The 24,051-nt window shown below is 48.2% G+C and overlaps 1 protein-coding gene across 2 annotated transcripts in view; it reads right to left on the bottom strand.

Moving 5' to 3' along the window:
- Positions 1-7,842: 7,842 nt before the first annotated feature.
- Positions 7,843-24,051, bottom strand: part of BRAF (B-Raf proto-oncogene, serine/threonine kinase) — a 169,574-nt gene continuing 153,365 nt past the window's right edge. For both annotated transcript variants that reach the window (XM_056124014.1, XM_056124015.1), the window contains 4 exons: positions 23,114-23,245; positions 20,382-20,516; positions 14,918-15,071; positions 7,843-8,271 (listed from right to left, as the gene is read on the bottom strand). In XM_056124014.1, coding sequence (XP_055979989.1) covers positions 8,249-8,271; positions 14,918-15,071; positions 20,382-20,516; positions 23,114-23,245 — 444 coding nt within the window. In that variant the 3' untranslated portion in view covers positions 7,843-8,248. The remainder of the gene's footprint in view (positions 8,272-14,917; positions 15,072-20,381; positions 20,517-23,113; positions 23,246-24,051) is intronic.

The following is a 24,051-nucleotide window of genomic DNA, read 5'->3' as shown; positions in this document are numbered from 1 at the left end:
GCCAAGCACTGCCAGGTGTGGCCCCCAAGATGGAAAAAACCAACTTCACTTTTTCTACAATTGTTCCAAAGTTCTTTTCAGCTTGGCGTGGCTCCCAGCTCTGGGGCAGCATGTGGCAGGGAATGTGCCTGTGACGGGGACCCCGGCTCCGCGCTGGCCGGCTTCTATCTTTGGGGCGTGGCACTGCCAGTGCTGGGGGCAGGCAGCTGCGGAGATGCCTCTGGGAGAGGATCACCCTTGGGCTCGCGGGGGTGCTGCCGGGGACCTGGGGAGCAGCTGGACTAGAGCCAAGCGAGGAGGGGCTCGGGCGGAGGGTCTGGAGGAGGGAACGGCGGCAGCAGGCGGGGCCTGGCACCCGCCTCCCCTCTGGTCCTTAAGAGGGCCCTGCAACAGCGCGGCAAACCCAGTCCCGGGCCTCCACATGACCCCTGAGCACTGCCAGGTGAGCCCACAGAGCAAACTGGATCTGTCCCTGATGAAAGGGGAACGGTTCCGGGGTCCCTGGCCGGGGAAGCCCCAAAAGTGGCTCTTAAGGACACCTTGTGTGGGTGTTTCTGAGGGGTGCCAGGGAGCAAATGACATACAGGAGGTGTGGCCTGTGCTGTTGGCCATCAGGAGAGTCGGGCCCCTTCCTGTGCCAACACTGGACGCAGGAGACTGACCACTGCCACAGTGCCGAGACTTCCGGGGAGCTGTGGGTGAGGCTCCTTTGTAACAGAACTTCATCACAATAAAGCAGTTAACCCTGGGTAAGTAAGTTGTGAGGAAAACTTCTTACAGAATACAAAACCCACACCCCGAAGCATCTTTGGGTTGGTTTCTGGCCCACGCCAGGCTGTGCTCGGGCCGTGCGGTATGTTATGGTGGGTACCAAACTCAACTTGGCTCCCTGAGGTGCCCAGCTGCGCGCATTGGGGCTCCAGCCCCGTCTAACACCCGGGAAGGAGCGAGAGCTGCATCTCGGGTAACCTCAGGTCTGCTCTCGGGATTAAAACCAAAGACAGGAACTTGAGTGTTCTTAAAAAACACGGCTAAGATCAGTTTAGTCTTCATGTTCTTCAACTTAGGGCTTTCAGGGGAAGCTTTCCAAGTTTTCCTTCTGGAAATGGTTTGAAGACGATCTTAAAATTTAAGGTCAGAAAGTCAAATGCGCAAAATCAACTCTGGGATTAGTCAGCATTAAAAAGTTCATTGGGGGGCTGGAGCCATAGCACAGCGGGTAGGGCATTTGCCTTGCACGCAGCCAACCCGGGTTCGATTCCCAGTATCCCATATGGCCCCCTGAGTACTGCCAGGAGTAATTCCTGAGTTATGAGCCAGGAGTAATCCCTGTGCAATGCCGGGTGTGACCCAAAAAGCACACAAAACACACACAAAAATTCATTGGTTGGGGCTTCCAGCCATAGTACAGCAAAGTACAGCCTTGCATGTGCCCAACCCAGATTCGATCCGTGGCATCCGTATGGTCCCCTGAGCACCACCAGGAAAAAGTCCTGAGTAACCCCTGAGCATTGCCAGGTGTGCTGCCAGAACCAAAAAGAAAAAAAAATCTTAAAAATTAGCATAGTTTCAAATATGTAAATATGTTTTTTGTGTGTGTTGTGATTGAAAAGGGCAGGAGGTAAGGCACCTATGGTCCTGAGCACAGGGTCAGAAATAGCCCCCAAACACCACTGAATGTGACCCAAATCTGCCACTTGCTCCTCAAAAGAGAGAAGCTTGAAACTAGCCTATAGGGAACTTCTCCAGGTATGTCATGCTAAGCCACACACGAGGGCCAGAGTGACAGGCGGGGAGGGCGCTTATTTTGCAGGCGGCCAACCGGAGTTCTATCCCCGGCACCCCGTGAAAATGACCCTGGAGTTTTGATGGTGGTCGCCTGAGCCTGCCAGAAGTGATTCCTGAGCACCCCTGGGTGTGGCCCCAAAACAAAACACCCAAGATCAAGGACATTGTGAAAAGTGAAATAAACCAGTTGCAGGGGCTGGAGCCCTAGTACTGTAGGCAGGGCACTGGCCGTGCAAGTGGACAGCCCAGATTCAATCCATGGCCTTCCATATGGTTCCCTGAGCACCACCAGGAGTGATTCCTGAGCACAGAGGCAGGAGTAAGCCCCGTGCATCGCCAGGTGTGGCCACACACACAAAAACCCAAAAGACGGTCACCACCCCAGCTGTGCCTGGGCAGAGCATCTCCAAGGGAAGAGTGACGTTTGGTGCATTTCTTAGTCTCGCCCCTACAGACCTGGAATCCCGGAGGGGCAGGTCCGGATTCCGATTGCGGGCAGGGAGGGTCAGAGAAAGAACAGCTGCGTCCATGCAGTCAACTTTTATTATAGTGTATGCGCATATTCACATCAAGTACAGAGAACTTGTTTGCCTTTTATATAATACAGTTTTTAAATAACTTTACACAAATAAATTTCTTCAATCTGAATTTCAGCTATCTTTTTTTAAAATTTAATTCTCCATGCTGTCTATCCAAACTGAACAATATTTTCCATTGTACAAATTTACATGAGAAAAACTCCAAAGTACAAATGAAGGGACCTGAGCAGGAAAGAGAACCGAAGTATCAAGAAGTAGGTATGGGAAGTCTTTTTGTTTTTTTGTTTTTGTTTTTTTAAAAAGGCAGATTCAAGCAAACATCGAGGATTAAGGGACAAAGGGAGACATCCATCTGACGGAAAATAAATTTTATTATTTTTTTATGAATTGAAAAATAAGCTTTAAAAATAGTTACTCCATTGTAATTTTTGCAAAGCAGGTATAGAGAGGTGTGTGGACCATGAAAACAATCCCCACCGTTTCACTGGGCACACCCCAGACCTTTCTGTGCTTGGGTGGACGCTGCGAACCACACTGGCAGCGAGGGGAGGAGTGTGTGTGTCAAGGCCACCAGAGTTGGGGGGAGACCAGGAGTCCCGGCCGCAGCACAGTGAAAACCCTAAGGATTTCCCTCGCCCTCTCCCTGGGAGAACTGTCCTCAAACCCACGTGGTCACGGAATGGGGGTGGCTTGATTTCTTTGGGCCCCGAGCTCAGAGCAGCGGCCGCGACCCCACAGCATTCAAAGGGCACGAACGGCTGGACGGACTGAGGGAGGGGGCGGTCAGGGCAGACACGGAACCACAGGCCACTGCACGGGGGAGCGAGCGAGTCCCCGACGGGTGACAAGGAGGGCCGACGGACAGACGCTTTCGCGTGCCCACCTTGCAGACGCACACGGAGGGAAGGAGTTCACAGCTTAGAGGAAGCAGCACACTTATTGCACTCGGACATTTTATTTTGGGTTCACTGTGGTTTCCTTCCCACCCTCGTGTCCACGTCCTCTCCCCTGCCCTTTTGGTCCCTTTGTCTTGACACTGGGGCCACATGGCTTACCTACGCGAGTCCCCAGTCTCCGTCCATGGGAGGACGCACACGGCACTAAAACACACGGGTTCGGGAGGGCGGTGCGCACGAATACAACACAAACTTCTCGGAACGACACCGGGCTAAGCAGCACTCCCTTGGGGCCGGACAGGAGCTGCTGGGCCGAATGGCCACTGGCCATCTGTCTGGGGCTGTGTGCCAGGGCCAGGAGCCGCTGAGCCCCGGCACAGAGATATTGCTGATACTAACATTAAAACCAACTTCAGTTCCTTTGTTTTTAAAAAGTACTTCAATCTAGAATATTCTCTTAAAAAAAAAACGCATCACAAACTGGACACTGGCTGTGTTCTCATGCACAATTGCTGCTATCCTTAGAAGAGTCAAAACTGCCGGATTTAGCAATGAATAAAAAACTACATTCACAGGTGAAATTGTTGCTGACATTTAAAAAAGACGTACTTTCCAGAGGGGGGCGGGGGTCCGGGTCCCTCTGTGCTTTGAGGTGAAGCACGGTTTCCGTCATCTGAGACTTCAGGAGGTCGGCTGCCCGTCTCGTCGATTCAGGGCTCAACTGCCAGGCGGCAGCAAAGTTTGCCGGTAGCAGCACAGCTGACTGTCTAAGGGCCGGATGCTTCCCATGACCCCCAGGCAGGTAAGAGCTGCTCCTGCAACCCAGCCGGAAGGCGCCGGGGTGTCTGGCAGCAGATGAGACTGTAGCCAACTCACAACAGCCCGTCCTGCTCCAATGAAGTTCATCCAGGAACAGGCGGGCTAGCGGCGCCCAGGACACAGAAACACGCTGGTCCTGCCGCTTTACTCAGTGACTGCGGGAAACAGCTGTCAGAGGCTTCTCTTAAAAGTCCCATGCTTTGAGGGACCCACAGGAGTAGAAAAGTTTCACTAGAAATGTCACTGACCTACAATTTCAACCTCGTTGCTCTATGTGATAAATATAACTGACTCCATGAGGGATTGTGTGCTTTAAAAAAATAGTTTTGTTCACTGAAAATTTACCTGTTTTCTCATTTTTTTTTAAAATGTGTGGGTTCTTCTTCTTCTTGGCTATAAACCCTTAGAACATTGACCTCGCGGTCTCAACTGCCCCCAAAGACCAGCAGAGGGGCCGAGAGCGACTCCTCCCCCCCGCCGCGGCTGCCCCCTGAAGTGTCAGCTGTTTTATTGCATGACGAAGGCACGGTAAGATCATTTGGCAAATTGTCAAGGTATTTTTTCCAGCGCCTTAGCCACACCACGGCAATGAAGGAGCTGCTGCCTAGACTCAGAACATCATCATGTTTGCATTGGGAACCTCATGAATGATGCCCCGTTCCCAGGCGTGGCGCTGCTCACACCGACCAGAGGATCTCATGGGTTGGGAGACCCGCCTCGTGGCCCGACAGTTCCCCGGTGACAAAGAGGTGGCGAGCGGGCTACGAAGGAGGACTGCCTTGTCAAGTCCATTGGAAAGTAGAATGTCACTGTGACTTAGCGACACGGTCCCCAGACTCCAGGAACTCCACGAAGGTGACAAGACTGAAGGCGAACTCCACGCGGACAGCGGCACCTCGTTCCAACCGGGGGGGGGGGGGTTGTCTCCTGAACCCTGTTTCTGCGGCCTGATGGCTGATGTGAGCGCTCGGATCCCAGCCCACACTGTCCCCGATTCAGAGAGGAACCTCGTTCTGCGGAGGTAGTTTTGGGGAGGGTCAGCTGAACCCTGTGGTGTGGTGGCGGAGAGGCGCAGGGACCGGCCACGCTGCTTGGTGATGACGAGAGGGTCAACATGAGTGCGGAGCGGAGTCTGCATGAACCAGAGCCTCGGACGGGACCACAAAGCTTCAGGCTGGAGACAGGATGGTTTCTCTGGGCCCAGCAGAGCTCCCAGCCTGGGAGACAGACATCCCGAGGACAGTGGTTCGAGTGGGGCTCTGCGGGTCTGGAGTCAGGCCACCTATGTGAGCGTCCACCCCATCGCCACCAGGACTGGGCACGGGGACATGCAGGAACTGGATCTGACAGCAGGACCATCTCCCTGGCTGTGCTACTCACCAGTCTCCTGTCTACGCTCTGATCTGGTCGACAGTATTTTGGGGGCTGAAGTCGAGCCCCCAAATTCTCGCTGAACAACAAAAAAGTCCGCCAGGAACCATCACATTTAAAAGCCGTTCTTTACGGCCCTCTCACAGCCAGTCAGTGGCCTGGCCTCCTCGTTCTTGGCCCCTTCCTAGGGACCCGGCGCGGCCCGGGTGCCGGGGGGTCTGTGACGGGCCCCACTCCGGCTTCCCGGGCGCCCTAAAGTGCGTCACACCGACCAGGAGCGCCCCCTCATCCTTCCCAGGGAGCTCCCGAGTCTACCTGCGATCCAAGTATCAAAAAATAAAGTGAGACTCAGAGGAAACCCTCTCACATCACATGTGCTCTAGAACAGAAATTTTGACGGCATAAAGGGTAAAGTTAATTTTTAATTAGAACAAATAAACAAAAAATGGTTTTGGCCATACCCGACTGTGCTCAGGATTTATTCCTGATTCCTTGCTAAGGAATCACTCCTAGCGGGCCTTGGGGGATGATATGGGGGGAAGGGGGGGGCGGGACCAGGGATCCAACCCAGGGCAGCTGTGTGCAAGGCAAGTTCCTTCCCTGCTCTCCTCTCTCTGGCCCAGTTTCCTGTTTTTTTTCCTAAGGGCTCGATGAAAAAACTCAGTGATGCCCCGAAGCTGGATTCACTGACCACTTTCGCCAGTCAGGAAGTTTCTTGAGCCCCTGCCTTTGGTCTGAGCCCCCACCCTGGGCAGGGCAAGCTTGTGCTTAAGGCCAGCTCTCTCTCCATGTTAAAAGCATCGCTGCAACTCACTTCCAAGGACCAATGTTCCCAAAACCGTGTTTAAAGGAGGGACAGCACCATGCTCTGTCAGTGCGCAGAAACCAGTCCCCAAACCTGTGGTGTCTAAGTCTGCTGCTGAGACCAGAGGGGCACGGGCCTTCTGCTTGTCACCGCTGACTGGGAATCGCTTCCGTTTCCCTGCGGGCACCGTCTCAGCAGACCTTCCTCTGAGGACAGTGTGTGAGCAAAAGTCATCTAATGGCAGTGAGCTTTAGTAGACTAAAAAAGAGACAGAGGGCAAACATTTTCCAGAAAACACACAATTTGCAGTAACAATGTTCAGTTCTCTGATTTATCTGATAGACCCTCCCTTATTTTCTTTCAGAGCCTGGTCGGGCTGATACCTTCGATTTGCTTTACATTCCTAAACTCTGAGGAGAGATTCCAGAATGTGTCTGATAAGGGAGGGATCTGCCAGTACACACCCAGAGTCACAGATTTCCCCCCTCCCCAAATGAGCTTTAGCTTAATACCGTAGCAGCTTTTTCCGACACAAAGGAAAAAAGTAGGACCACACCAACTTCCCTTCGTGCCAGGACACCTAAAATCATTCTATTTTGTGCCTGGGAACTTGACTGCCAAATTATCCAACCTTTATTTTGTGCCTGGGAACTTGACTGCCAAATTATCCAACCTTTTGAGGACCAGGCTTGGGGGAAAAAGGAAGGAGGAGAATGCATGGAGACACCACCATTTTTATTTTAGGTTGCATATTCTAGATGAGACTAGAAAGAAGATGCAGAACGTAGAGTCGGAGTGCAGTGGGAAGAAACAGTGAGATATTAGCGAAGATGTTAGTCGTGGATCCAGCAAGTACCATGAACTTCAAAATGACAAAGACCTGTCATTATGCTACGACTCCCCATGATTCCGATAGAGAAAAAGGATCACCTTTCTTTAAGTTGCTCGTATAACAAAAATACAATTTTCCAGGATATAGAATTCTGGTGGGAAGGCTTATTTTATTCCAATTCAATTTGGTCTGAAAGTTATTTAATAAAAATATAATAGAAGAAACTTGGAAATTAAAATGTGTACCTTACATTGAAGTTACATAAATGTGTCACATTCAAAACCGTTATGAAGCGTAGTTTGGTAGGCTTTTGATTAGATCTTGCCCAGGCACGGGGGAGCCCTGGACAGAGCAGCCACATCGGTACTTGGTAACTGGAAGAGCTTAGAGGAAGATATCCACTGTGTTTCCTGAGAACTTGCTAGATGTGGAGAACCCCGGTGCGTGTCTCCATTGCGGGGCCCAGTGAGAAGGGAAGGCCTGTGCCTGCACAGCCCAGCCTACCAGGAAACCAAAGGCCGACACCCAGGAGGTCCGGAAAAAGATGCAGCATCCCCTTCGCCTCGGCATGTACGACCCCTGCCCTCCTCGCCCCTTGGGCCCCGTATGCGATGCCTGCGCTCACTTCTGTTGCGTTTGGGTACCAGTGGTCCAGGCCCCGCGAGGCCCACCCGCGCGGCACGGGCATGCTGCATTTTTGTTCCTTCCCTTGGAAATGAATGGAGGGGAGAGCGCTCCACCACGAAACCCCAGAACAGGAAAGAGAACGGGGCCTGGGGATCACGCCGCCCCGCCTCACCGGCTGAGCAGCCCCGGGCGGGCGTGTGGTTAGGGGCCAGGCACCTGGCGGCCTTCCCAGAGCCAAGTCCCAAGCGGTAGCAGCACTTTCGGTCCATCAGGCCTGACCGTCAAAAGGTCAGCGCTTAGGCTCTCTCCTCTCTCTTCCGGGGAGCGGGCAGACTGGTATGCACGTGGTATTTGTGTCGAAGAAGAAACACTGGCAGCAGAGGATTCTGGTCCTAAAACATTCGTCCCTCTTTCGATGGATGGGAAATTCCACTCTGTTCCATACCAGCTATGCATTGAAAATTCTTTATCTTTAAAAAAAGACTGGAGGAAGAGAACTGTGTCTGATGTTAACAAACTGTACGAACACAAGACTTAAGAAATAAAGAGTAGATGCTGCCCGGTGGTGTGGCTACTTGAAGGCTGCAAATTCTCCTGTGGAGGGAGGACAAGAGCTCGTTTTAAAAAAAAGCGTATGACCTCAAACAATCCAGAGACAGACCCCTCACTGCAAGGTGATTTCCTGCCACACCGGGTGTCTTACAGACCCAGCAATACGCGAGCACAAATGCCCGATGCTCAGGCAGGATGCCAGCTCTACAGTCTGGAGAGGGCCAGCCGGCGGCACGGGGGCTAGGGGCGCACAGTTCCCAGGCGCTCGCACACGCCAGGGTTCCCACCAAGCTGCCAGCAGTCCACAATTCCCCCTGAACCTGATATATCAACTTATTTTTATTATTAGAAGGCCTCCTGGAGGGGAAAAGCAGCAGAAATTATCCTGAGGGCAAAATGCTTTGTCCACATTACGTAGCTGACAAACCCAGGTCTTCTATTTTCGAATTAATTTTACCTTGTAAATGACTTTTAAAAAATCAAATGAGAGATGCATGTTACCGAGTATTATTGCTAACACAGGGACTGTGGGGATGGGAGAGGTGGGGGACCGTGTGTGGTGCTGGGGACAGAACGGGGGTTGTTCACACGCAAGCAAACACTTTGCCTGTGCCAACACACTGGGAATTCTTTAACCCATCAAATTCTTTCGAGGCATTCCACTCTTTTAAGCGTATTTAATTGTCTGTTGTGTGCCGAAACTTTTCATCTACCCTCCTGTTAAGTCTAGGGGTCACTTTCTCTTAACTGTAAATAGATTTTTTTTTGGGGGGGGGTCACACCTGGTGATACTCAGGGCTTCTGGCACTGCACTCAAATGCTCCGGATGGTACTGGGGGAACATGTGGGTTAATGGGATTGAACCCAGTGAGGCTGTGTGCCGGGCACACCCTACCCACTCTACTGCTGCTCAGCCCATATTGGTGACTTAGTAGTAGTGATTGGAATTTAGTTAGTTAGTTTTAACATAATTTTGTTTTGGGGCACATCCAGTGGTGTTTAGGGCTTACTCTTGACTGTGCTCAGGGATCACTCCTGGTGGGGCCCAGGAGACCATATATGGTACCTGGGTTGAACCGGGTCAGCTGTGCAGAAGGCAAGCCACCCAACCTACTGTACTCCAGGCCCCTTTTTAACAGTAGTGGTTTAGAATGGAGATCCCAAAAATCACATATGAATACACGTCTAAAGTACTCTGGGGACACCTGGATTTTCTGATCATCATTAAATTCCATCTAGTGAATATTGGTCACTAGTGAATGTTGGCATGCCAAACAAACGAGCGAATGGAGCTGGTGTTTAGAGTTGAGTAAACTGGCCCAAGATCACACAGGAAAAAAAAATCACAGAACTGTAATGCAAACCCAGAGAACACCAACGTCCATGGGTCTAAATAATCATACGACTGAAATTCAAACATGAAACTTTTGTAATTGTAGTACATGGTGATTCAATTAAAAAAAAATCAACAAGTCCCTAAACCACTTTCAGTGACTCACAACTAGTCTTCCTGCTCAGAATTGGGATTCAGAATAGGAAGCGATAAATGTTATTCTGCACACAAACCCGTCCCATCTCGAGGACAGTCACCCGAATCAGACCAAAGCCAGTCTCCTTGTGTGATTTTAGAGTTCCTGAAGGATGAAGGCTGTTCGGCACAGACACACTGCACTTCTTTAGGCAGTGCCGGGGGGCTGACCTCCGGGCCTCACCCACGCAGGGCAGGAGTCCCTCTCTCACGGACATGTGCTCCAGGCCCCACTGTGGACGTTTGGGGTTTGATTTTGGGAGATGCCCAGTGCTGAGGGACCACGTGGAGTGGACTGAGCCCGGGGCACACACTCAGCTCTGAGCCTTTGAGCCCCTGGACTGGACTTCTCAAACTCAAAGACAAGGGAAAGATGATCAAGGGAAAGATGAGAAACTTAGTAAAATAAAAATGTTTAGAAATGCTCAGTAATTCTTTTTTTGGGTGCGTTTGTATGTGAGGACTTTGGGCCACACTCAGGGCTTCCTCCTGGCCAAGTTTGGAAGACCATATGCAGAGGCTGAGGAATAAACCAGGGCCAGCTGTGTGCAAGGCAAGTTTCCTAGCCCTTAGATTATCTCTCTGGCCCCTAAAATGCACCATCTTAAAGACAATGATTTAAATTATTGGCTTAGTATTTAAATGCTAGCAAGCACAACACTGCAATATCTTAAAAGAAACTTAAAGCATTTGCTTAAATGGTGAAACTACTTAAAATCAGGAATATAAATTTTGGAGCTGGAGAGCGGTAGAGGAAGGTTCAGGAACTTGTCTTGCATGAAGCCAACTCTGGTTTGGTCCCTGGCACTAGACATGGTCCCTGACACAGAAACAGGAGTACGTCCAAAGCAGAGTTGGGTAGGGTCCCTAAAGCGAAAATATCAAAAAGACCCCAAAAAACAAAACCTAACAACAAAAACACAGATTCATTTCATTACTGACTAATGAAATATGAAAAACGTTCCACTGGAGCTACAGAGACAGTGTGGATGGTTAAGGCGCTGGCCTCACATGTGACTGACCCTGGTTCAATCCTGGCACCACATAAGGTCCAAGTACTACTCGATGACACTGAGCATAGAGCCAGGACTAAACCCAAAGCACCTCTGGATGTGGCCTCAAAGATGTGCTCCTGGGGCTGGAGCAATAGCACAGCGGGTAGGGCATTTGCCTTGTACGCAGCCGACCTGGGTTCGATTCCTGGCATCCCATATGGTTCCCTGAGCACCGCCAGGAGTAATTCCTGAATGCATGAGCCAGGAGTAACCCCTGTGTATCACTGGGTGTGACCAAAAAAATAAAAAGATGTGTTCCCCCACTCCCCAATCTTCCCACCCCAATACACAAAATGTAAAACCAATTTGATGAAAGACTGACTCCTAGGAAAGAAATAAAAAGGAAATTATTTGAAAGTACAGGTTTTAGGAAGGAAACAGCCAAGAGAGGATAGGTCGGAGAGTGCTTGCCTTGCCTTGCATGCGCCAACCTGGGTTCAAGCCCTGGCACCCAGATGGCTCCCTGAGCACTGTCAGAAATCTCCAGTTGTGGCCCCCAAACCACACCCATACTCACACCCAATCACTAGGCATAAAACAAGTAAAAATACAGTAGGAAATTTCCATTACCATTATCACTATCCTGCAAACTCTTCTTCTGTGGATCCACATAATCTAAAAACATCTTGGCTGTTCTATTTATTTTTGCTTGGGGGCCATTCTGGGTGGTGCTCAGAGTTTACTCCTGGCTGTGCTCAGGAATCACTCCTGGAGGGGCTTGGGAAGCAATATGGGGTACCGGGGATTGAACCCGGGTCATGCAAGGTAAGCTTTCTACCCCCTGTACTATTGCTCCAGCCCCTGCCCTATTTTAATTTTATTTTTTTATATTATTATTATTGTTTGCTCTGCACTTAGGAATTACTCCTGGCAGTGCTCGGGGGACCATCTGGGATGCTGGGAGTCGAACCCGGGTTGGCCGCGTGCAAGGCAAACGCCCTACCCGCTGTGCTATTGCTCCAGCCCCACCACCCGCTCTGTTTTTAATGTCCCACCACTATCATCATTTCCAGAGGTTCCAAACTGAGAAGACTCTGCATGTGGCCAGGGGGATGGCGCACGCGTCCAGCAGCAGCCTGAGAGCTCCAGATTTCTGAGCTGTGCCTCTGGCAAAGCAGACCGGCGGGTAAAGTAGGAAAAAGCAGATGGGGGTGGAGGGGAGTGGAAAACGAGAAGAGAACATGGTATAGGGTGACCTGGGCCTTGCGTATGGTCCTGTGAGCATCTCCAGGAGCAGCTGGCGTGCTGCGGGTGTAGCTCAACCCTTACCCCTCACATCCCCCACAAAAGGGGAAAGAGAAAAACGAGGCAAGTAACACTGGAAATTTCAGAAACAACTCCTTCAATAAAAAGGTTGCCAGTTTTTTTCTCTTCTTTTTTGGGCCACACCTCAGGGGTTTTTCCTGGCTCTGTGGTCAGGAATTCCTCCTGGTGGTGCTCAGGAATCAAACGGAATGCCGGGGATCGAACCTGGGTCAACCATGTGCAAGGCAGATGCCCTCCCCGCTGAATTATCACTCCAGCCCAGACCCTCAGATTCTTGTACTTCAAAATGCCCCAAACCTTTTGATATTCCACAGACCAAGTCAATTTTGCAAAATCTTCATTAGCTACATACTTGCTAACCTAGGAATCAATGAACCCTCTGTAATAATTTCTAAAATCATATTTTTAGAGTTACTACAAGATTTAGAAATTATGCACTTATTTTCAACATGTGACATTCTTTTCATCCTTTATTTATTTATTTGCTTTTTGGGTCACACTTGGTGATGCTCAGGGGTTACTCCTGGCTCTGCACTCAGGTATTACTCCTGGCAGTGCTTGGGGAACCCCATGGGATGCCGGGGATCGAACCCAGGTCGGCCGCGTGCAAGGCAAACGCCCTACCTGGTGTGCTATCGCTCGGCTCCTTTATTTCATTTTTTAAAGTATGAGAAAGGGTTTAAATTTTTCACTTTAGACTTACTGAAAACTTTAAACTTTTATCATACTTTTATTTATTCTTTCCTAAACGTTATGAACCAATTCTTAAAAACAACAATGGCATCACTTTTAAGCGACCCAAAGGAGGGGAAACAGGTACATAAACTTATTACTGATTGGTTTTCTTATCATGGATACTGAAGTCCAACTGATTCAAAAAACATGTTTCAAAAACTCATCATAGGGCACATGACATTTCTGCCGATTGTTTAAATGTAATTGTTTTCTTCATAAAGCATGGCTTTTATGCAAATGCAACTTGTGCCTATGTTTAAAAATTGTGCCAAAACACTAGAAAAACTGCAGAGGGGAAAAGTGCCTGCAACAGGGGCAGGTGGGAAACTGGGGACACTGGAGGTCCGTCGACACGGAAGGAACTGGGGTAGGAACACTGGATGTGTAAAACGCAATCACAAATATCTCGGGAACTTAGTAATTCATAGTTGCACTGTAGCCCTGTCCTCCCATTTTTCATCGATTTGTTCCGGCGGGCACCAGTAACGTCTCCACTGTGAGACTTGTTACTGTTTTTTGGCATATCAAATATGCCACAGGGAGCTTGCCAGGCTCTGCCCTGCGGGCAGGATACTCTCGGAAGCTTGCCCAGCTCTCCGAGAGGGGCGGAGGAATTGAACCCGGGTCGGCTGCGTGCAAGGCAAACACCCTACCTGCTGTGCTACTGCTCCAGCCCAGTAATTCATGGTAATTAAAAAATAAATCATCCCAAGTCCAGATGATATAAATGATGCATTTAAGAGGCTGCCTTTGTCCCTGGGTTGACTCTGATTTCGTCCATAAAACGACAATACTGTTACTTGGTTCACTTTTGAGTCTCACTTTTGATTCTCGGTAGGATTCAGGCTCACAGGAAGAACATAATGACTGCCGGACACATTACATGGGAAGGTGTTAAGTACTATAGTCTTAGGAATTCTTCATTCTGTGGAATGGAAAAAAGGCTCTGGGATAGGGACGGGCTCAGTCGCACAGCACCAGTTGGCTGTGTGAAGCACCAGGATTAATTCCTGGCACAGGAAAGGAGAAGGGAAGGGAGGGAAGAGTGGAGAGGGGAGAGCAAGGGAGGAGAGGGGCGGTGAGAAGGAAGGGGAAGGGAGAGGAGGACAGGGAAGAGCACTTGTTCATCGTGAAGGGAATTTTGCTAGACAAAGACCCCAGAGAGCAGAGGCATTTTATGAAACACATGGATGAGGTGACTGCTACAATGCAGGCATCAAGAGAGGTCAGTCTAATCTAAATGATAATTAAAAAACCCACCTCATTACCTGGTTCTTTGGCAACCAGAACTACTTAAATGAAAAAGCAGATGCCAAAAAGACCAAAGAAATGATCAGACGGTTCTTTGGAGGAAAGGAGGAGGTAGTGCATTTAGGAGAAAAAGTAACTTCTCTGTGCAAAATCTATCCCGTCTATTTAAAGAAAATTTATATTAAACAGGAACTAAAATATGTAACACATCCCCATTAGACATCCACGGTGTCACTCATGTCCAAGGCGCAGTATCTTTGGTTGCTCAGGGTCACAACTCATCACAAAAACCCAGCTGACTTCTCTAAGGGACAAAGGGTATTTCTATTTTCCATACTGTAAGAAAAAGTCACCCAAAAAAGAGTAAGGCTGCAGAACAGCCTTCCTCAGTCCTCATGTCCATGTGGGTGCCCGGCCGGCCGCATGCAGGCCCGGCTCCGTCCTCTTGTGCCGTGAGTACTCGCACAAACAGTGCTCTCAGGGGCCCTGGGGACACTTCACAGCAAATAACAGAAGGTGCAGGAGAAAGTTTCACTGACATTTAATTAGCATAACCAAGTAAACAAAACACACTCAGGAAGGGAAGCCTCTCGCAGAGGCCCTGTGACTGTCGGGCAATGTCTCTGCATGGAAAGACCCCTGGGTTCTGAGAAACCCAGCACTGAAGATTTCTGGCTTATTTTCAGTCTGTAAGAACACACGTGTTCTGTTCTTTGGTTCCTGTACAGAAAAAAGCATATCCTATTCAAGGTAGCAAAATATATATATATAAGTCAACACAGTTCGCGTTCCTTCGTCCCTACCCTCTTACACGCTCACTCATTCAACTTCGCTCAGTGGACAGGAAACGCACCATATCCCCCTGCCTGGATGGGTGTTTTTGGAGAAGCACAAGCATAGAGACTGAAATCCTCCGTCTGGAAGCCAGCCCGATTCAAGGAGGGTTCTGATGCACTGCGGTGAATTTTTGGCAATGAGCGGGCCAGCAGCTCGATAGAGGCGAGAATCTAAAAAAGAAAAAGGAAGAAAAGAATGAAAATCTGGGTGGGAGAAATCTTTAAAAGCTTGCTGCATCAGACTATGGATCACGGAGGATTGAACTTGGGTGGGCCGCATGCAAGGCAAGCGCCCTGACCACCGTATTATCTCTTCAGCTCAAAACCCCAAAATTTTTCCTAAGAAGAAAAAGACTAGATTAGCACAGCTCTGACCTCTGTAAAATGGACGGGGGAAAGTAACCCATTGCTAACTTTTCTTTATATTTTAGATCACCTGATGGTTCTGGAACAGTAAATAATAATAATCAAAAAACTTTTAATTAAAAAAATTAGTAATTAAAAAAAATAAGCCAATCTAGACCTTTTCCTTACTGACCACAAGGCCCTTTTGGGAAGAAGAGGATGCATTTAAAAAAATAAGAAAGCAGTAATGCCACTGTGATCTCAGAAAGAGAAGGAACAGAGCAACTGACTGGTGAAGAGCCGGGAAGTGAGAAATGTCCTACACGCATAAGAGCAGGGGGCCAGTGACCTGGACTGCACAGGCCGAGAGGTGACAGGCGACAAGCCAGAGAGAGGCGTGGATTCCGAGAACCACAGAGATTCTGCTGAGGTGGCTCCTGAGGGTGGAGTCCAAGACGAGTCTAGGTGTGGGGTGTGCCCACCGGAGGGCACCTGCAGACTCACAAGGCTGCCCATCCGCTGTCCCATCTGCTGTCAAGACATGGCACCTCCTATTCTGCTAACCACAACTCCCTCCTTCTCTCATCTTTCTGGGTCACACTTGGCGATGCTCAGGGCTTCCTTTTGGCTCTGCACAAAGGAATTACTCCTGTTACTTGGGGGACCATATGGGGTGTCGGGGATCGAACCCAGGTTGGCCACCTGCGAGGCAGATGCCCTCCCCGCTGGACTATGGCTCCAGCCCCTAGCCACAACTTTCGACAGAAGCTGTGACCTGTGTATTACTGGAAGGCTGGTCATGCTTAGTATTAGCAGGACAGAGAAAGTGATGTAAACGTATTTCTAATTCCAGTCCTAACAGGCAAACATTCCAACAGTACCAATAGCTGCAGGCCAGACGCAGAATGAGGCTTCTAGCGCCCGCCTCGAGCTGATGTTAGTCTGGCTCCTCCTACACGCACAGGCACTGTGAAAGCAGCCCCCGGCCCTCGCCTCTCACTCTGGGCGCTGCTCTGCCCCGCGGCTTGCGTGCCCCCCGTCCCGACACCCGCCCGACTGTTACCCATTTTACTAGTCACAGTCAACATCCTCGGATTGAGCCCTGGCATCCTGCACGCAACGCATGTGCTTGACCTGGCTCCAGACCCAGCAGCTGGCTCCTTGGGGAGTCCGGTTCCGTAGTGGATTTCAAGCCGAGGGAATATGGAACATGCATGCGGATGCCCTTTGCATAGCTGGTCTCGAACTAAGACTAAAGCAGCCCTCATTCCTACCAGACCCGTTATGATTTTGAAAAAAAAATTCTTTTCCATGTTCTAGGGCTGTCTCTTATCCCGATACTACCAATCAGAGACAAGCAGGCAAAATGGTCTTTTCGGCTGTGTTATTTTATGTTTTACTGATTTTAATGCTTTGACCTAAGTTCAATCACTGCTTCTGTTTATTTGGGGGGGGGAATCACTGACAGGCTTTGCTTATTTCTTGTTGATTATCTCCTACTTACTGATTTGTAAGAGTCCCAGGTATGAGACAACTATTTACTCTTTGGTATATGTGCTATATTTATTTCCTGTGTTTCTCAATGTCATTTTAAATTTTGTTGTAATTGGTTTTTTTTTTTTTTTTTTTGCTTTTTGGGTCACATCCGGTGATGTTCAGGGGTTACTCCTGGTTCTGCATTACTCCTGGAGATGCTCAGGGGACCATACGGGATACTGGGAATCAAACCCGGGTTGGCTGCGTGCAAGGCAAAGGCCCTACCCACTGTGCTATCACTCCAGCCCCTGATTTTTGTTTTTGGGCCACACAGCAGTGCTGAGGGCTCACTCCTGGCTCTACGCTCTGGGATCATTCCTGGCATTGCTTGAGGGACCGTTTGGGATGTCAAAGATCGAACCCAGTCAGTCTTGGGTTGGCTGTGTGCAAGGCAAGCGTCCTACCCACTATCCTATTGCTGCTAGAATTATTTTGGGGGTTGCAGTTATTCCTGGCAGTGCTGTGGCCATATGTGGTGCTGGGCGAGCGGCTTAGCTGCTGCACTCATCTTTCCATCTCCTTGGTGCTGTTTTTACCACAAGAAAGTTATAAACTTTTATCATGATTACAGGTGCTAACCCTTTTCTTTATATAAAGCTCCAATATCCCCCCTTTTTGGGGGGAAGACTTTCATACCTCAAGGCTATAAAACATGGTTTGTTATCTAATATTTTGTCTTTCTGGAGTGGGAGGCATACCCAGCAGTGTTCTGGAAACATGTGCTGCCCTGATTGAACCCAGGACCCTCAGAATACAAGGCCTGGGCCTGGCCCTTCAGCTGTTTCTCTGGCCTTGATTTCACATAATGTGGTTTTGTTTTTTTACAAATAACTCTTTTATAGAGGGGTGATGTTTGGGCCATACTCGCTACACTCAGGGGGCTACCCTGGTGGTGGGGGGAGAGGGAGAGGGAGAGAGGAAGGAAGGGAGGGAGGGAGAGGGAGAGGAGGTCCTGTAATGTGAATTTCAATAACCCTTCAGGGGCTGGAGGGACAGAACACTGGGCAGGGCATCTGCCCTTGCCTGTAGCTGACCCAGTTTGATCCTGGCACCCCATGTGGTCCCATGAATCCACCAGGAATTAATCCCAGGAATTAATCCTTGAGCACATAACCAAAAGTAAGCCAAATGTGAGCACCACTGGGTGTGGCCCCCCAAACTGAAATAAGTAAAATAAGACAATACTTGAAAGGGGACAGCACTACTCAGTCATCTGGAAAATTCATCTAGGAATTCCATTTTCTGATACCATGCAATGAATAAATGTGACTTATCCTCAGAAGTATGAATCTTGTGTCCCTTACAGCACTGCTTAAAAAGCAGACCTGGGGCTGGAGAGAGCACAGTGGGAAGGATTTGACAACCAGAGCCACACATGTCCCCTAAGTGTGGTCAGGTGCAAGCCCTTAGTGCAGCTGTGTGTGACCTAAAAACCAAAGAAAAAAAGGCAGATCTTGGGGGTTGGGTGGGGGCAGTGAGACAGTACAGCGGCCACTGCACTTGCCTTGCGCACAGCTGACCTGGGTTCAATCCCTGGCAGCCCAAATGCTGCGCCCCACCCCCTTCCCAACAGGAACGATTCCTGAACAAAGAACCAGGAGCATCCCATATAGTCTCCCTAGCCAGGAATAACCAAAGCCAGGAATAACCTCTGAGCATTGCTGGGTGTGACCCAAAAAGTCAGAAAACAAACAACAAGAATAGAAATAAACCCTTAGTACTGCCTGATGAAGCTGACGCCCACCCCCATCAAAAAAACAAAAACAAAAACAGGCTATAATTTACATGTGAAAATAGGGTACCCAGTAAGTACCTGGGATATGAAAAGAGAAGGAGGTTCTGCTGATCTTTTACTCTGATCTGATTTTGATTATTTAAAAGTATTGGTTTTCACAAGCTGCAGAGATGGCTCTGGACCCCAAAGTCACCATCCAGTGAAAAATTTAATTCCAGCTGTATCACCTTATTTAAACTTTTAGAATTCCCGGAGCGACATCTCATACTCTATGCCAATGATGTGCCAAGAGTAGCACACCACATTTGATGAGGTGTAAAACAGAAGGCAACCAATCTCGATAAATAAAAAAATAAATAAATAAACAAATAAAATTTTTGCACAAGGCTCAACCTGTAACAACACATTAGTAATCTTTTGTACAAGGGCTTAATCACTCTAGGGTGAGATACAACAATCTTCACACAGTTTCCTTAAAGGAAACTTTTTTGGATCATTTTTAGTGGATTATTCATAACAAGCAATACAAAACATATTATGTAGGGGCAGGCTTTGGTGGTGGGTGGTGGGAATATTCGAAATAATGGTGATAAGAAGGTTATCACCTTCTGGAGTGGGAGGCATACCCAGCAGTGTTCTGGAAACATGTGCTGCCCTGATTGAACCCAGGACCCTCAGAATACAAGGCCTGGGCCTGGCCCTTCAGCTGTTTCTCTGGCCTTGATTTCACATAATGTGGTTTTGTTTTTTTACAAATAACTCTTTTATAGAGGGGTGATGTTTGGGCTACACTCGCTACACTCAGGGGGCTACTCTGGTGGTGGGGGGAGAGGGAGAGGGAGAGAGGAAGGAAGGGAGGGAGGGAGAGGGAGAGGAGGTCCTGTAATGTGGTGGGACCGGTGTTGTAATATTGAATGTAACATATTATTGTGAACAACTTTATAAAAATAAAAATTTAAAAAGAAAAAAAAAGTATTGGCTTTCTGGGTTTGAAAATAAAATAATGCTTCTTCAAACAACAGTAGCTTAGAATCACAGCCAAAGGCTATACTCACTCACCCAACAGTCTCGCCTTCCTGTTGAGAAAGTCCCTTAAAGACTTAGGAAAAACATCAATTGCACCTTTTTTTGTTTGTTTTTGGGCTACACCTGGCGCTGCACTCAGGGATCACTTCTGGTGGTGCTCACGGGACATATGGGATGCCAGAGAACCGTAAGGCAACTGCCCCTACCACTGTATTATAGCTTGGTCCCCACCATTTACATCTTTGGTTCTTTTTTTGGCTTTTGGGCCATACCTGGTGGTACCTAGTGTTTACTCCTGGCTCTGCACTCGGAGATCACACCTGGCAATCTCTGGGGACCATATGGGGTGCCAGGACTTGAACCTGGGTCAGCAGCGTGGAAGGCAATTCCCTGCCCATTCTCTGGTTCCTCCATCACTAGTTCTTTAGATGTAATAAGTGTCACTCACTCCTTCATGGCACAGCCTCCACACGCACAGCACCCCCAGCCCTGGGATCCAAAGGCAGTTTGTTTGGGAAATAGATTTTTCATCAAGATGCTATTTAAAAGTAGGTTTATATTTATTTATTTATAAAGTAGGTTTATATTTAAACAAGTTTATCAATAGGTATCTTTCTTACTTTCTAAAATGATAATTATTTGTGAAACACCCCACCTGGTCAGGAGAATTTCTGTGATGACTGTGCAAAAGTGTGGAATGTGCCAGAATGGTGAGATGGAGTATTCTCTGCAGTGGGCTTGGGATCCAGTGGGATCCACTGTTATACGATGCTCCCTAGGTTTAACCACCGGGGGTCTGTGAGAGATGGGCCGTGCTGGGGGCCAGGGCACCTGCTCACCTGGGGGAAGAGTGGCCTCTCCTCTCTCTTCTTCTTCAGGCACTCGGCCATCAACCTCTTCATGGCTTTCGGACAGTTACTCCGTACCTTACTGAGATCTGGCGACAGATAGCCTCGACCCACCATAAAGATGATCTGAGGAGGAAACAAAAGGCAGATCATGCAACCTTTGAGTTAAGCAGGAAAATACATCAATAATGAAAATGCAATGCACCATGTACTTACGACACGCCTACTTTTCTGCGGTGGCCCCCACATGAGTAAGAAGTTAAGGAGCCCCCAGTGCCTGGAGTCCTATCCATGGAAGGTAGGGACCTGGCAGACGCTTAGGGGCCACGAGCCGAAGTCCTCCTGGCTCCTGCACTACTGCCCAGCCTCCCACTGCCCTCTCTAGGGCATTTCCCACAGAAAGGGGATGCTACATGACAGATTAAATCTGGTCTCTTCAGCTTAAAAAATGTTGTACATAGCACTTACTGAATATTGATAATCTACAATCTATTGTAGCAGTAATCAAAGAGTTCTTAGCCTTTTTAGCAGCTGTCTCGGCATTTGCATTCCTTATTTTTCTCTTTTGGTTATAGGGTTACACACCTAGATGTGTTCAGGGGTCACTTCTGGTTGGGTTTGGAGGACCACAGATGTGCCAGGGATCAAACCCAGGTTGGCCATGTGCAAGGCAAGTGTCCTATCTGCTGTACAATCTCTCCATGCCCTTTATAAAAACTTCTTATCACTAAGACTAAAACTACTCAATAAAAATGAGTGGGGATAAACTGCCTCTGGGCACTGTCTATGCTCATTAATGGCCAAGATCCAGAGACTCACAAATAAATCTTGGAAGAGAGCGAAAGCTGCAGAGATACCTCCACACCTCGGGCCAGGCTAAGCTCATCCAGGGCACCCAGAGGCGGGCAGATGAGTCCCACCACCCGTCCCAACAGGGCCCTGGCAGCAAAAACCTCCAGAACCCAATGGCTGCCATGCTCATGACTTAGCTCCACAGGCTCAGGACAACTGCCCCTCCCCCACATGAGAACGAATCTGCTGAAAACTCAGGTATGCAGTTTTTCTGACGGAAATCTCCAAGCTCGCACGGAGACCTCCACCCATACCCATTCTTCCAGGAGCCTGGCAGTCATGCCCATGAACTGCCTCTCATATAAACTCACTGACAGCCATGTTCCAGACTCACAAATAGGTCGCGGAAGAGAGCCACAAGCTGCAGAGATGCCTCCTGACCCCAAAATAACCATCCGGTTAAAAATTTAATTCCAGATGTTTCATTCTATTTAAGATTTTAGAATTCCTGGAGCGACATTTCATACTTTATGCCAATGATGTACCAAGAGTAGCACACCACATCTGATGGGATGTAAAGTAGAGGCAACCAATCTCGATTAAAAACAAGCAAACAAAACAACTCCACCCCCCATATATATGTATGTGTGTGTGCGCGTGTGCGTGTGTGTGCGTTTATTAGCATAGGATGCTCAACCTATAACAATATTAGTAATCTCTTATACAAGGGCTTAATGGGTCCAAGGTGAGATACAAAAATCTTCCTACGTCTTCCTCTAAGGAAACTTTTTTGGATCAGTTTTAGCAGATTACTCTTAATAAGCAATACAAAATAAATTATTTAGGACCTGCCTTTGGGGCAGGCTTGGGTGGTGGTGGGAAAATTCATAATACTGGTGGTGGTAAGGTGTAATGGTGGTGGGCTTGGTGTTGAAATACTGAATGTAATCAATTATTGTGAACAACCTTATAAAAATAAAACAAACAAGCAAACACTGTCCTCCCGTTGTTCATTGATTTGCTCGAGCGGCCCCAGTAATGTCTCCATTTTGAGTCTTGTTACTGTGTTTGGCATATTGAATACGTCACCGTGCGGGTGAGATACTCTCGGTAGCTTGCCAGACTCTCCGAGAGGAGTGGAGGAATCGAACCCGGCTCGGCTGGGCTGGCTGTGTGCAAGGCAAATGCCCTACCGCTGTGCTATCACTCCAGCCCATCACCTTCTTAGCACAGTAGGCAGCGTCAGTCTCATAAAAATAAAAATAAATTTAAAAAAATGAGTGGGCAAAAAATTAAAGTACTAAGCTAAAATGTCCAAGTAACTTCTCCAGAGAAATACCAAGTGCTGGAGGAGCGACCGGGGGACTGAGCACCAGTGGTGGGTGGGTCAGTGAGTCTGCAGAGGGCAGCGTGCACCAGGCCTGCAGACTGCCCCCATCTAAGCCCACTGATCCCGTGGTGAGCTACATTCGTCCAGCATAGACAGTGCTTTAATCGTGTTCTTTAGCTCCGTTTTGCTTCATTCTACAGATACATTTTTGTTGCCATTTTTGGGCCACACCTGTCGGTGCCAAGGTCTTACCCCTGGCTCTGCAACCAGGGATCACTCCTGGCAGTGCTCAGAGGGCAATACGGGATGCTGAGGATCAAACCTGGGTCGGCCACCTGCAGGGCAAGCACCTTACCTGCTTACTCTCTCTCTAGCCCCTGCTGCTATATTTTTTGCAGGCTTAAAATATCAGATTATCGGGCTGAAGAGATATATTTCAAGATCCACGTGTTGCTGTATCAAAACTGTGCCACAGATTTCTAAAACAGATCGCCAATATCAAGATCCATAACCTTTATGCTGGCCCAGAGCCTAATGCTTCTTTATTCACAGCTGGAGGTGTTATACAAATAGTGAAATAAAGCCCAAGGTTAACAATTACCTGATCTCTGTTGTTGATGTTTGAGTAAGGTAACTGCCCAGTCATCAGTTCATACAGAACAATTCCAAAAGCATATACATCTGACTGAAAACTATATGGGTTTTTATCTTGCATTCTGATCACTTCTGGTGCCTGTTAGAACAAAAAAGAGAAATATTCTAGTTGCTTCTTCATCCCACTGAATAAAGACTTCAAAATAAATTATTACCACTTCCAGAGAAATGTTTTTCATCGTTAATCCACCTAGTATGTAATCCGTTCTTTTATTAAAGCCCAAGATTAAAAGAGAAAACCCTGTAAACACTAACGCATTACTAAGATTTTTATCGTTTTACAAGTCACCTTTCTCTATACAAAACACCACCTGAATTCTTATTAAGATTGATTACTCTGTCAAGTAAGAACCAGTTCCTGCCTGCCACTCCTGATGCAGAGAAACGCTGGAATGTGGTTACCTTTGCAAATGGCAATCACTATGGGAATGGCCTCAGAATTTATGTTTTCCCCTTGGTATAGATAAATCTCATCTGGCACCTAAGACAATAGCGGTTAACATCTGAAAATGAATAAACTAATTTTCTTTCTCCAAAAGCAATATAAACATGCTTCCACCATTTATAAACACAAGCAAGAGACAGCACATGGATTAATCAGAAGATAGTAAAAAGTACCCTCTGCTGAGGCTTGGCAGAGCCTATGCCCTATTCCACGTTTGCACATTTCCACTGCCATATTCACGAAATCTACTACATCTAATAAATGGTTGGTTAAGTGTCAGAATCCAAGTTTTCTTCTTTCACCTCCTCTCTTCTATAACGCTTCAATTGTAAGAAATTAGAGAAATCGCAAGATACTAATAAAAACGCTGTCAAACCAAGAATAATTTGATACCAAAAGGATTGCCCATGCAAACATGGCTGGAGGGCCTGCAAGAAGAC

The sequence above is a fragment of the Sorex fumeus genome, unplaced genomic scaffold (genome assembly GCF_029834395.1).
Source record: "Sorex fumeus unplaced genomic scaffold, SorFum_2.1 ptg000048l, whole genome shotgun sequence".
Lineage (NCBI taxonomy): Eukaryota > Metazoa > Chordata > Mammalia > Eulipotyphla > Soricidae > Sorex > Sorex fumeus.
This window is presented reverse-complemented; position numbering and strand designations above follow the sequence as displayed.